The 11,690-nt window shown below is 57.4% G+C and overlaps 1 protein-coding gene across 2 annotated transcripts in view; it reads right to left on the bottom strand.

Moving 5' to 3' along the window:
* Positions 1-3,534: 3,534 nt before the first annotated feature.
* Positions 3,535-11,690, bottom strand: part of LOC140717820 (inositol-trisphosphate 3-kinase B-like) — a 61,113-nt gene continuing 52,957 nt past the window's right edge. Inside the window, exons 6-8 of one of the 2 annotated variants that reach the window (XR_012096623.1) lie at positions 9,718-9,789; positions 4,596-5,830; positions 3,535-4,517 (exon numbers count right to left, since the gene is read on the bottom strand). Coding sequence is in view for 1 of the 2 variants with exons in the window: in XM_073031541.1 (XP_072887642.1) it covers positions 5,594-5,830; positions 9,718-9,789 (309 nt within the window). In the remaining variant the exon portion in view is untranslated. Of the gene's footprint in view, positions 5,831-9,717; positions 9,790-11,690 lie in introns of both variants that reach the window. The other variant, XM_073031541.1, reaches the window with a different exon arrangement.

The raw sequence follows: 11,690 nt of genomic DNA, 5'->3' as shown, positions 1-11,690 counted from the left end.
CTCTCACCCCTCCCAGTTAAAGCATCGACCTGCACCGGGACCTCTCACCCCTCCCAGTTAAAGCATCGACCTGCACCGGGACCTCTCACCCCTCCCAGTTAAACCATCGACCTGCACCGGGACCTCTCACCCCTCCCGAGTTAAACTATCGACCTGCACCGGGACCTCTCACCCCTCCCAGTTAAACCATCGACCTGCACCGGGACCTCTCACCCCTCCCAGTTAAAGCATCGACCTGCACCGGGACCTCTCACCCCTCCCAGTTAAAGCATCGACCTGCACCGGGACCTCTCACCCCTCCCAGTTAAAGCATCGACCTGCACCGGGACCTCTCACCCCTCCCAGTTAAACCATCGACCTGCACCGGGACCTCTCACCCCTCCCAGTTAAAGCATCGACCGGCACCGGGACCTCTCACCCCTCCCAGTTAAACCATCGACCTGCACTGGGACCTCTCACCCCTCCCAGTTAAAGCATCGACCTGCACCGGGACCTCTCACCCCTCCCGAGTTAAACCATCGACCTGCACCGGGACCGCACCCCTCCCAGTTAAACCATCGACCTGCACCGGGACCTCTCACCCCTCCCAGTTAAACCATCGACCTGCACCGGGACCTCTCACCCCTCCCAGTTAAACCATCGACCTGCACCGGGACCTCTCACCGCTCCCAGTTAAACCATCGACCTGCACCGGGACCTCTCACCCCTCCCAGTTAAAGCATCGACCTGCACCGGGACCTCTCACCCCTCCCGAGTTAAACCATCGACCTGCACCGGGACCTCTCACCCCTCCCAGTTAAACCATCGACCTGCACCGGGACCTCTCACCCCTCCCAGTTAAAGCATCGACCTGCACCGGGACCTCTCACCCCTCCCAGTTAAACCATCGACCTGCACCGGGACCTCTCACCCCTCCCAGTTAAACCATCGACCTGCACCGGGACCTCTCACCCCTCCCAGTTAAAGCATCGACCGGCACCGGGACCTCTCACCCCTCCCAGTTAAACCATCGACCTGCACCGGGACCTCTCACCCCTCCCAGTTAAAGCATCGACCTGCACCGGGACCTCTCACCCCTCCCGAGTTAAACCATCTACCTGCACCGGGACCGCACCCCTCCCAGTTAAACCATCGACCTGCACCGGGACCTCTCACCCCTCCCAGTTAAACCATCGACCTGCACCAGGACCTCTCACCCCTCCCAGTTAAACCATCGACCTGCTCCGGGACCTCTCACCCCTCCCAGTTAAACCATCGACCTGCACCGGGACCTCTCACCCCTCCCAGTTAAACCATCGACCTGCACCGGGACCTCTCACCCCTCCCAGTTAAACCATCGACCTGCACCGGGACCTCTCACCCCTCCCAGTTAAAGCATCGACCTGCACCGGGACCTCTCACCCCTCCCAGTTAAAGCATCGACCTGCACCGGGACCTCTCACCCCTCCCGAGTTAAACTATCGACCTGCACCGGGACCTCTCACCCCTCCCAGTTAAACCATCGACCTGCACCGGGACCTCTCACCCCTCCCAGTTAAAGCATCGACCTGCACCGGGACCTCTCACCCCTCCCAGTTAAACCATCGACCTGCACCGGGACCTCTCACCCCTCCCAGTTAAAGCATCGACCTGCACCGGGACCTCTCACCCCTCCCAGTTAAACCATCGAACTGCACCGGGACCTCTCACCCCTCCCAGTTAAAGCATCGACCGGCACCGGGACCTCTCACCCCTCCCAGTTAAACCATAGAGCTGCACAGGGACCTCTCACCCCTCCCAGTTAAACCATCGAACTGCACAGGGACCTCTCACCCCTCCCAGTTAAAGCATCGACCTGCACCGGGACCTCTCACCCCTCCCGAGTTAAACCATCGACCTGCACCGGGACCGCACCCCTCCCAGTTAAACCATCGACCTGCACCGGGACCTCTCACCCCTCCCAGTTAAACCATCGACCTGCACCGGGACCTCTCACCCCTCCCAGTTAAACCATCGACCTGCACCGGGACCTCTCACCCCTCCCAGTTAAACCATCGACCTGCACCGGGACCTCTCACCCCTCCCAGTTAAAGCATCGACCTGCACCGGGACCTCTCACCCCTCCCAGTTAAAGCATCGACCTGCACCGGGACCTCTCACCCCTCCCAGTTAAAGCATCGACCTGCACCGGGACCTCTCACCCCTCCCAGTTAAAGCATCGACCTGCACCGGGACCTCTCACCCCTCCCGAGTTAAACCATCGACCTGCACCGGGACCTCTCACCCCTCCCAGTTAAACCATCGACCTGCACCGGGACCTCTCACCCCTCCCAGTTAAAGCATCGACCTGCACCGGGACCTCTCACCCCTCCCAGTTAAACCATCGACCTGCACCGGGACCTCTCACCCCTCCCAGTTAAAGCATCGACCTGCACCGGGACCTCTCACCCCTCCCAGTTAAACCATCGACCTGCACCGGGACCTCTCACCCCTCCCAGTTAAAGCATCGACCGGCACCGGGACCTCTCACCCCTCCCAGTTAAAGCATCGACCTGCACCGGGACCTCTCACCCCTCCCAGTTAAACCATCGACCTGCACCGGGACCTCTCACCCCTCCCAGTTAAACCATCGACCTGCACCGGGACCTCTCACCCCTCCCAGTTAAAGCATCGACCTGCACCGGGACCTCTCACCCCTCCCTGTTAAAGCATCGACCTGCACCGGGACCTCTCACCCCTCCCAGTTAAACCATCGACCTGCACCGGGACCCTCTCACCCCTCCCGAGTTAAACCATCGACCTGCACCGGGACCTCTCACCCCTCCCAGTTAAACCATCGACCTGCACCGGGACCTCTCACCCCTCCCAGTTAAAGCATCGACCGGCACCGGGACCTCTCACCCCTCCCAGTTAAAGCATCGACCTGCACCGGGACCTCTCACCCCTCCCAGTTAAACCATCGACCTGCACCGGGACCTCTCACCCCTCCCAGTTAAACCATCGACCTGCACCGGGACCTCTCACCCCTCCCAGTTAAAGCATCGACCTGCACCGGGACCTCTCACCCCTCCCTGTTAAAGCATCGACCTGCACCGGGACCTCTCACCCCTCCCAGTTAAACCATCGACCTGCACCGGGACCTCTCACCCCTCCCGAGTTAAACCATCGACCTGCACCGGGACCTCTCACCCCTCCCAGTTAAACCATCGACCTGCACCAGGACCTCTCACCCCTCCCAGTTAAACCATCGACCTGCACCGGGACCTCTCACCCCTCCCAGTGCAAACTTCTCTGGAACTCTGAGCGCCGGCCCCCATCAGCCAATCACGCGGCAGCAACTCAACCCAGAGAAGCAGGCGGACTTGGTCAAGAGGTTCGGACCGACCATGGGACTGGGGGGAGGGGGGAGAGGGTGACCCGAGTGACTTTGCCGGTGCCGGGCGATCTCAGAAACTGCTGATCTCCTGGGATTTACTCCGGAGTTTACCGAGAAACAGAAAGCTTCCAGCGAGCAGCGGTTCTGATGAGGGGTCAGCGAATGGCCAGACTACCGGATATTCATATATTTTTTAATCCAACACACTTGTGTTTAGCATGTTACACAGGAACACGTGATTCCCCGGCATTACCGCTGGGATTAGTGTCCCAGAACGGCAACGGTTTATTAAAAACTTACATGGATGCTGCCTGACTTACTGAGTTCCTCCAGCATTTTGCACGTTACGCCGCGGTTTTTAAAACAAAAATGAACACAACTCCAGACCCGAACTGGCAGTCCGGATGAACCGGTGGGTCATGTTCGCGTTCGGCCTGCGGGGAGCAGCTCGTTGCCCCGGGCCACCCTGAACGCTCACCGATACCCGCTGTGAACTTTGCCAGCAGCCACGGTTTGATGGTGTTTCCCCGTTCACGAGGAACACGGCCAGTCAGATCCAGCCACCGGACAGTCACACAGTCTCACTCACTCACCACTAGCATGGCGTCCAGACAGACCCACTGCATTCCCCTCAGCCACCAGGGTCGGCGGGCCTCGCCACAGCAAGGTGAACTCCCTCCCGCCAGAGCTGAGCGGACAGGTTGCTGGAAGTGATCCCGGAAGGACTCACAGGAATGGGAATGGGAATGGGATGACATATTCCCAAACCTGGGCTGCCTCCGTGATTGCCAGAGCGGACGGGATTTACAACTCTTCCCCGCTCACTCCCCGCCCTGTCACTGCTACACGAGGCTTGTAGTGTCGATGCGAAAAGTGGTACCAAACCCTGGGACCTCGCAGGAAGCAATCATCAGGGAAGCACCGGACTCGAAACGGGATCGTTCCGTACACAGCGGCCAATACCCTGACACTTGTCGTCCCATCACACACCCGGGGTCAGACACTGAGTGACCCTCCCTCCACACCGTCCCATCACACACCCTCGGGGTCAGACACAGAGTGACCCTCCCTCCACACCGTCCCATCACACTCCCGGGGTCACACAGTGACCCTCCCTCCACACCGTCCCGTCACACACTCCCGGGGTCAGACACAGAGTGACCTTCCCTCCACACCCTCCCATCACACACTCCCTCCACACCGTCCCATCACACACTCCCTGGGTCAGACACAGAGTGACCCTCCCTCCACACCGTCCCATCACACACTCCCGGGGTCAGACACGGAGTGAATCTCCCTCCACGCTGCCCTATCACACACTCCCGGGGTCAGACACGGAGTGAATCTCCCTCCACGCCGCCCCATCACAGACTCCCGGGGTCAGACACAGAGTGACCCTCCCTCCACACCGTCCCATCACACACTCCCGGGTTCAGACACGGAGTGGAATCTCCCTCCACGCTGCCCTATCACACACTCCCGGGGTCAGACACGGAGTGAATCTCCCTCCACGCCGCCCCATCACACACTCCCGGGGTCAGACACGGAGTGAATCTCCCTCCACGCCGCCCCATCACAGACTCCCGGGGTCAGACACGGAGTGAATCTCCCTCCACACCGTCCCATCACACACTCCCTGGGTCAGACACAGAGTGAATCTCCCTCCACGCTGCCCTATCACACACTCCCGGGGTCAGACACAGGGTGACCCTCCCTCCACACCGTCCCATCACACACTCCCTGGGTCAGACACAGAGTGAATCTCCCTCCGCACCATCCCATCACACACTCCCGGGGTCAGACACGGAGTGACTCTCCCTCCACGCCGTCCCATCACACACCTTCCCACAGTAAGCCTTTCCATAAGACAGCATAAAGGATGTATAACCTCCGAGGTCCCACAGTTCTTCTACCAGCTGCCTGGAGTACCTCAGCTCTCGCTTCCCAGTATTTGTCCAATTACACTCACAGCCTGGGCCGGTACAGGGAGGGCAAGAGGATCAGTCTCTGATACCCCAAGCATGGCAGAGAAGGAGTCTCTCATCTATCAAAGGGGGCAGGACATATTCCATCGACCGGCTGTGTTTCGGAGATACCCTGAGGGACAGAGTGAGGTTTGTGCATCCTTCTGGGACCCTCGCCTTCCCGTCAGTGGTCACAGAGCTGACCAGAGTAGAACCAGGCCAGTCCCATTGGCAGGGCTGGGGCCCTCCTCGGCCTCGAGCCCCACCACCGCCGTCAGTTCTCGGCCATGGACAGGGCCAGGGCGTGCTGCCTGCTGATGGTCTCGGCCAAGAGGCCCAGCAGGTTCTCGAGTCCCAGGAGGTAACCGTCTTCCCGGTTGCCCTCCTCCCATGGGAGATTGTGCCTCAGGGTCTGCCCCTCGGGCAGCGCCGTCGTCTTCCCGAAATCGATCATCCACACGTTGACGCATCGCTTCCTCTCGTGGACGAAGAGCAGCGAGCTGCCGATGACCTGCAGACGGCGAAGAGGACACCTGACTGTGGCGGGCAGTAAAAGGGCAGAGGGACGTTGGCGGCGGACACTGGGGGTGGGGGGGGGAGCAGGACAGTCACACGGTCCGGAAACGGACCGTTCGTCCATCCTGTGTCCTGCTCCGCTCGCTCCCAGCCCCTCTGATTGCACCCCACACCTGTGGAGGGCGATTTACAGCAGCAGATTCATTCGCCAACCCCGTGTGACGCTGGGACGTGGGGTGGGTCGGAGCCCAGGGCTTTTCCAGCCGGGAGTCCCGTGCCCCGCGGTAGCAGGACGGGGGACCCGAGACCGGACCGGCAGCAGTCGAGCTGTGGGGGAACGGTCAGTCTGCAATTCCAACAAGCACGCACGCCTTCCAGCCAGCTGAGACGGCAAGGCTAAAGGGCATCTGCTTTAACCCGGTGCAGCCCTCCCACCCGTGCCCGGCATCAGCTTCCTCTCCACGGCCCGGATCTTGCTGGTCTCCCCCCGCCCCACGTGCCAGAGCCGGTGGGTTATCAGCCGCTGTAAACGCCCCTCAGGGGGGAAAGCTGCTGGCAACGTGGGCAGAATCAAAGGGGATGAGTACTAATGGGTCATGCAGGGACTGTTTCCGTGCTGTAGCCTCCGTAGATTGGGATTGCGTTGAGAACAGCGTGTGGGCCTGAGCCTTCAAATGGTGCAGATAGTCTGAGGGGGGCTGGGGGGGCATTTCAAGCGGGAGTTAACTGGTATTAGAAGTGGAAGAGTACTGAGATCATTGTCTCTGGATTATTGGTATAAGAACTGATGGCCGGTAGCACACTCCTCGATTACTCTGCCTCCAGTAAATTCTCCTCCCTTACCCTTCTCTCCTATTCCATTCCGAGCTCTCCTCCTCCCTCACCTGCCTATCAGCCCTCCACCCCTGGTCCCACTCCCACTTCTCTTTCTCCCAATGATCCCCTCTCCTCTCCTCTCCAATTCCTCCGGCCCTTTATTGCTTCCACCTCTCATCTCCCACACACTAGGACCAGTGGACACAGATAGAGTGGATGTGGAGAGGAAGTTTCCTCTAGTGGGGAGTCTAGGACCAGAGGACACAGATAGAGTGGATGTGGAGAGGATGTTTCCTATAGTGGGGGAGTCTAGGACCAGAGGGCACAGATAGAGTGGATGTGGAGAGGATGTTTCCTATAGTGGGGGAGTCTAGGACCAGAGGACACAGATAGAGTGGATGTGGAGAGGATGTTTCCTATAGTGGGGTAGTCTAGGACCAGTGGACACAGATAGAGTGGATGTGGAGAGGTTGTTTCCTATAGTGGGGGAGTCTAGGACCAGAGGGCACAGATAGAGTGGATGTGGAGAGGATGTTTCCTATAGTGGGGTAGTCTAGGACCAGAGGACACAGATAGAGTGGATGTGGAGAGGATGTTTCCTATAGTGGGGGAGTCTAGGACCAGAGGGCACAGATAGAGTGGATGTGGAGAGGATGTTTCCTATAGTGGGGGAGTCTAGGACCAGAGGACACAGATAGAGTGGATGTGGAGAGGATGTTTCCTATAGTGGGGTAGTCTAGGACCAGTGGACACAGATAGAGTGGACGTGGAGAGGTTGTTTCCTATAGTGGGGGAGTCTAGGACCAGAGGGCACAGATAGAGTGGATGTGGAGACGATGTTTCCTATAGTGGGGTAGTCTAGGACCAGAGGACACAGATAGAGTGGATGTGGAGAGGATGTTTCCTATAGTCGGGAGTCTAGGACCAGAGGGCACAGATAGAGTGGATGTGGAGAGGATGTTTCCTATAGTGGGGGAGTCTAGGACCAGAGGACACAGATAGAGTGGATGTGGAGACGACGTTTCCTATAGTGGGGGAGTCTAGGACCAGAGGACACAGATAGAGTGGCTGTGGAGAGGATATTTCCTATAGTGGGGGAGTCTAGGACCAGAGGACACAGATAGAGTGGATGTGGAGAGCATGTTTCCTATAGTGGGGAAGTCTAGGACCAGAGGACACAGATAGAGTGGATGTGGAGAGGATGTTTCCTATAGTGGGGCAGTCTAGGACCAGAGGACACAGATAGAGTGGATGTGGAGAGGATGTTTCCTATAGTGGGGGAGTCTAGGACCAGTGGACACAGATAGAGTGGATGTGGAGAGGTTGTTTCCTATAGTGGGGGAGTCTAGGACCAGAGGGCACAGATAGAGTGGATGTGGAGAGGATGTTTCCTATAGTGGGGGAGTCTAGGACCAGAGGACACAGATAGAGTGGATGTGGAGAGGATGTTTCCTATAGTGGGGGAGTCTAGGACCAGAGGACACAGATAGAGTGGATGAGGAGAGGATGTTTCCTATAGTGGAGGAGTCTAGGACCAGAGGACACAGATAGAGTGGCTGTGGAGAGGATATTTAGATAGATAGATAGATAGATAGATAGATAGATAGATAGATAGATAGATAGATAGATAGATAGATAGATAGATAGATAGATAGATAGATACTTTATTCATCCCCATGGGGAAATTCAACTTTTTTTCCAATGTCCCATACACTTGTTGAAGCAACACTAATTACATACAATAACTCAGTAAAAAAAAAATATGATATGCATCTAAATCACCATCTCAAAAAGCATTAATAATAGCTTTTAAAAAGTTCTTAAGTCCTGGCGGTAGAATTGTAAAGCCTAATGGCATTGGGGAGTATTGACCTCTTCATCCTGTCTGAGGAGCATTGCATCGATAGTAACCTGTCGCTGAAACTGCTTCTCTGTCTCTGGATGGTGCTATGTAGAGGATGTTCAGAGTTATCCATAATTGACCGTAGCCTACTCAGCGCCCTTCGCTCAGCTACCGATGTTAAACTCTCCAGTACTTTGCCCACGACAGAGCCCGCCTTCCTTACCAGTTTATTAAGACACAGATAGAGTGGATGTGGTGAGGATGTTTCCTGTAGTGGGGGAGTCTAGGACCAGAGGACACAGATAGAGTGGATGTGGAGAGGATGTTTCCTATAGTGGGGGAGTCTAGGACCAGAGGACACAGATAGAGTGGCTGTGGAGAGGATATTTCCTATAGTGGGGGAGTCTGGGACCAGAGGTCACAGATAGAGTGGCTGTGGAGTGGATATTTCCTATAGTGGGAGAGTCTAGGACCAGAGGACACAGATAGAGTGGATGTGGAGAGGATGTTTCCTATAGTGGGGGAGTCTGGGACCAGAGGGCACAGATAGAGTGGATGTGGAGAGGATGTTTCCTATAGTGGGGGAGTCTGGGACCAGAGGACACAGATAGAGTGGATGTGGAGTGGTTGTTTCCTATAGTGGGGGAGTCTGGGACCAGAGGTCACAGACAGAGTGGATGTGGAGAGTATGTTTCCTATAGTGGGGGAGTCTAGGACCAGAGGGCACAGATAGAGTGGATGTGGAGAGGATATTTCCTATAGTGGGGGAGTCTAGGACCAGAGGGCACAGCCTCAGAATAGAAAAATGTCCCTTTGGAATACTGTTGATGAGGAATTTCTTTAGCCAGATGGTGGTGAATCTGTGGAATTCGTTGCCACAGACGGCTGTGGAAGCCGAGACATATTAAAAGTGCAGCTTGGTAGGTTCTCGATCAGTCAGGGTGTCACAGGTTAAAAGGAGAGGGCAGGAGAATGGGGTTGAGAGGGATGATAAATCAGCCGTGATGGACTGGTGCAGCAAACTCGATGGGCCGAATGGCCCATCTGCTCCTATACCTCACGGCGTTACCGCACGGCAACGGGGCAGGGAGAGGTGTCCAGAAACGGGATGAGGCCTGGGGAAGTCTCCCAGAGGGAGTGGCGTTAGCCAGCCGGGAATTTGAACGCTCCCAGTCTGAGCTTCCGGCAGAATGAACCACCTCAGTTAGAATCTGCTAACGTACCTCGTGGGACCTGAAGAACTGGGACTGTAGCAGTGCCTCCTTTATGGCTTGTAGCCGCTCCAGGTATCCAGTCTGGGGAGAAAAGACACGGGGAGAGCCCGTCAGAAACTCCTGCTTGCCAGTCTGTCCCGCAATCACCTTAATCTCAAGGACGTGGGACGAGGCAGACTAACACCTGAACACGGATAAGAGGGGCTGAAGGGCCTGTTTCTGAGCTCTACGACAACCAGGTGAAATGGCCGGGGGTGGGGGCAATTACAACAGGCACCGGGGCAGGAAAGAGGAGGGGAGCGGCTCACTCAGCACAGACACTCATCGTTGCAAAACTCCACAACGACAATAACACTCCACGCCCCGCCCCGGGCATCCGGAGTTGTGTCAGGACACGGCTGTGGTGAGCAGATTCATAACAGGGGGATTGGATCCAAACTGCAAGTCCTTTCATGTCAGCCTTGCCAGATGAAATTAACCGCCGGGTCAAAATGAATTTGTCAAATGCTGGGATGGGAGCCAAGCCAGACTGGGAAAGCTGCCAGAACTGGCATTACTGCACGGGCTTGCCGTGCTGACAAAGCACACAACAGGTATTTCCCCAGATCACAGCATCGAATCTCCTCCAGCAACTCATTACCAGGGCGTGTCCTCTCCCCGCCCGAACATGGGAACAGTACGAAACTGATCTGGACAAACTGTAACACCCTCCACACCGTCCCGTCACACACTCCCGGGGTCAGACACAGAGTGACCCTCCCTCCACACCGTCCCGTCACACACTCTCGGGGTCAGACACAGAGTGACCTTCCCTCCACACCGTCCCGTCACACACTCTCGGGGTCAGACACAGAGTGACCTTCCCTCCACACCGTCCCGTCACACACTCCCGGGGTCAGACACAGAGTGAATCTCCCTCCACACCGTCCCGTCACAGACTCCCGGGGTCAGACACAGAGTGACCCTCCCTCCACACCGTCCCATCACACACTCCCGGGGTCAAACACAGAGTGACCCTCCCTCCACACCGTCCCATCACACACTCCCGGGGTCAGACACAGAGTGACCCTCCCTCCACACCGTCCCATCACACACTCCCGGGGTCAGACACAGAGTGACCCTCCCTCCACACCGTCCCATCACACACTCCCGGGGTCAGACACAGAGTGACCCTCCCTCCACACCGTCCCATCACACACTCTCGGGGTCAGACACAGAGTGACCTTCCCTCCACACCGTCCCATCACACACTCTCGGGGTCAGACACAGAGTGACCTTCCCTCCACACCGTCCCGTCACACACTCCCGGGGTCAGACACAGAGTGAATCTCCCTCCACACCGTCCCGTCACACACTCCCGGGGTCAGACACAGAGTGAATCTCCCTCCACACCGTCCCGTCACACACTCCCGGGGTCAGACACAGAGTGAATCTCCCTCCGCACCGTCCCGTCACACACTCCCGGGGTCAGACACAGAGTGAATCTCCCTCCGCACCGTCCCGTCACACACTCCCGGGGTCAGACACAGAGTGAATCTCCCTCCGCACCGTCCCGTCACACACTCTCGGGGTCAGACACAGAGTGACCTTCCCTCCACACCGTCCCATCACACACTCTCGGGGTCAGACACAGAGTGACCTTCCCTCCACACCGTCCCATCACACACTCCCGGGGTCAGACACAGAGTGAATCTCCCTCCACACCGTCCCGTCACAGACTCCTGGGGTCAGACACAGAGTGACCCTCCCTCCACACCGTCCCATCACACACTCCCGGGGTCAGACACAGAGTGAATCTCCCTCCACACCGTCCCATCACACACTCCCGGGGTCAGACACAGAGTGACCCTCCCTCCACACCGTCCTATCACACACTCCCTGGGTCAGACACAGAGTGAAGCTCCCTCCACACCGTCCCATCACACACTCCCTGGGTCAGACACAGAGTGACCCTCCCTCCACACCGTCCCATCACACACTCC

This window comes from Hemitrygon akajei, chromosome 28 (genome assembly GCF_048418815.1).
Source record: "Hemitrygon akajei chromosome 28, sHemAka1.3, whole genome shotgun sequence".
In the NCBI taxonomy this organism is placed as follows: domain Eukaryota; kingdom Metazoa; phylum Chordata; class Chondrichthyes; order Myliobatiformes; family Dasyatidae; genus Hemitrygon; species Hemitrygon akajei.
This window is presented reverse-complemented; position numbering and strand designations above follow the sequence as displayed.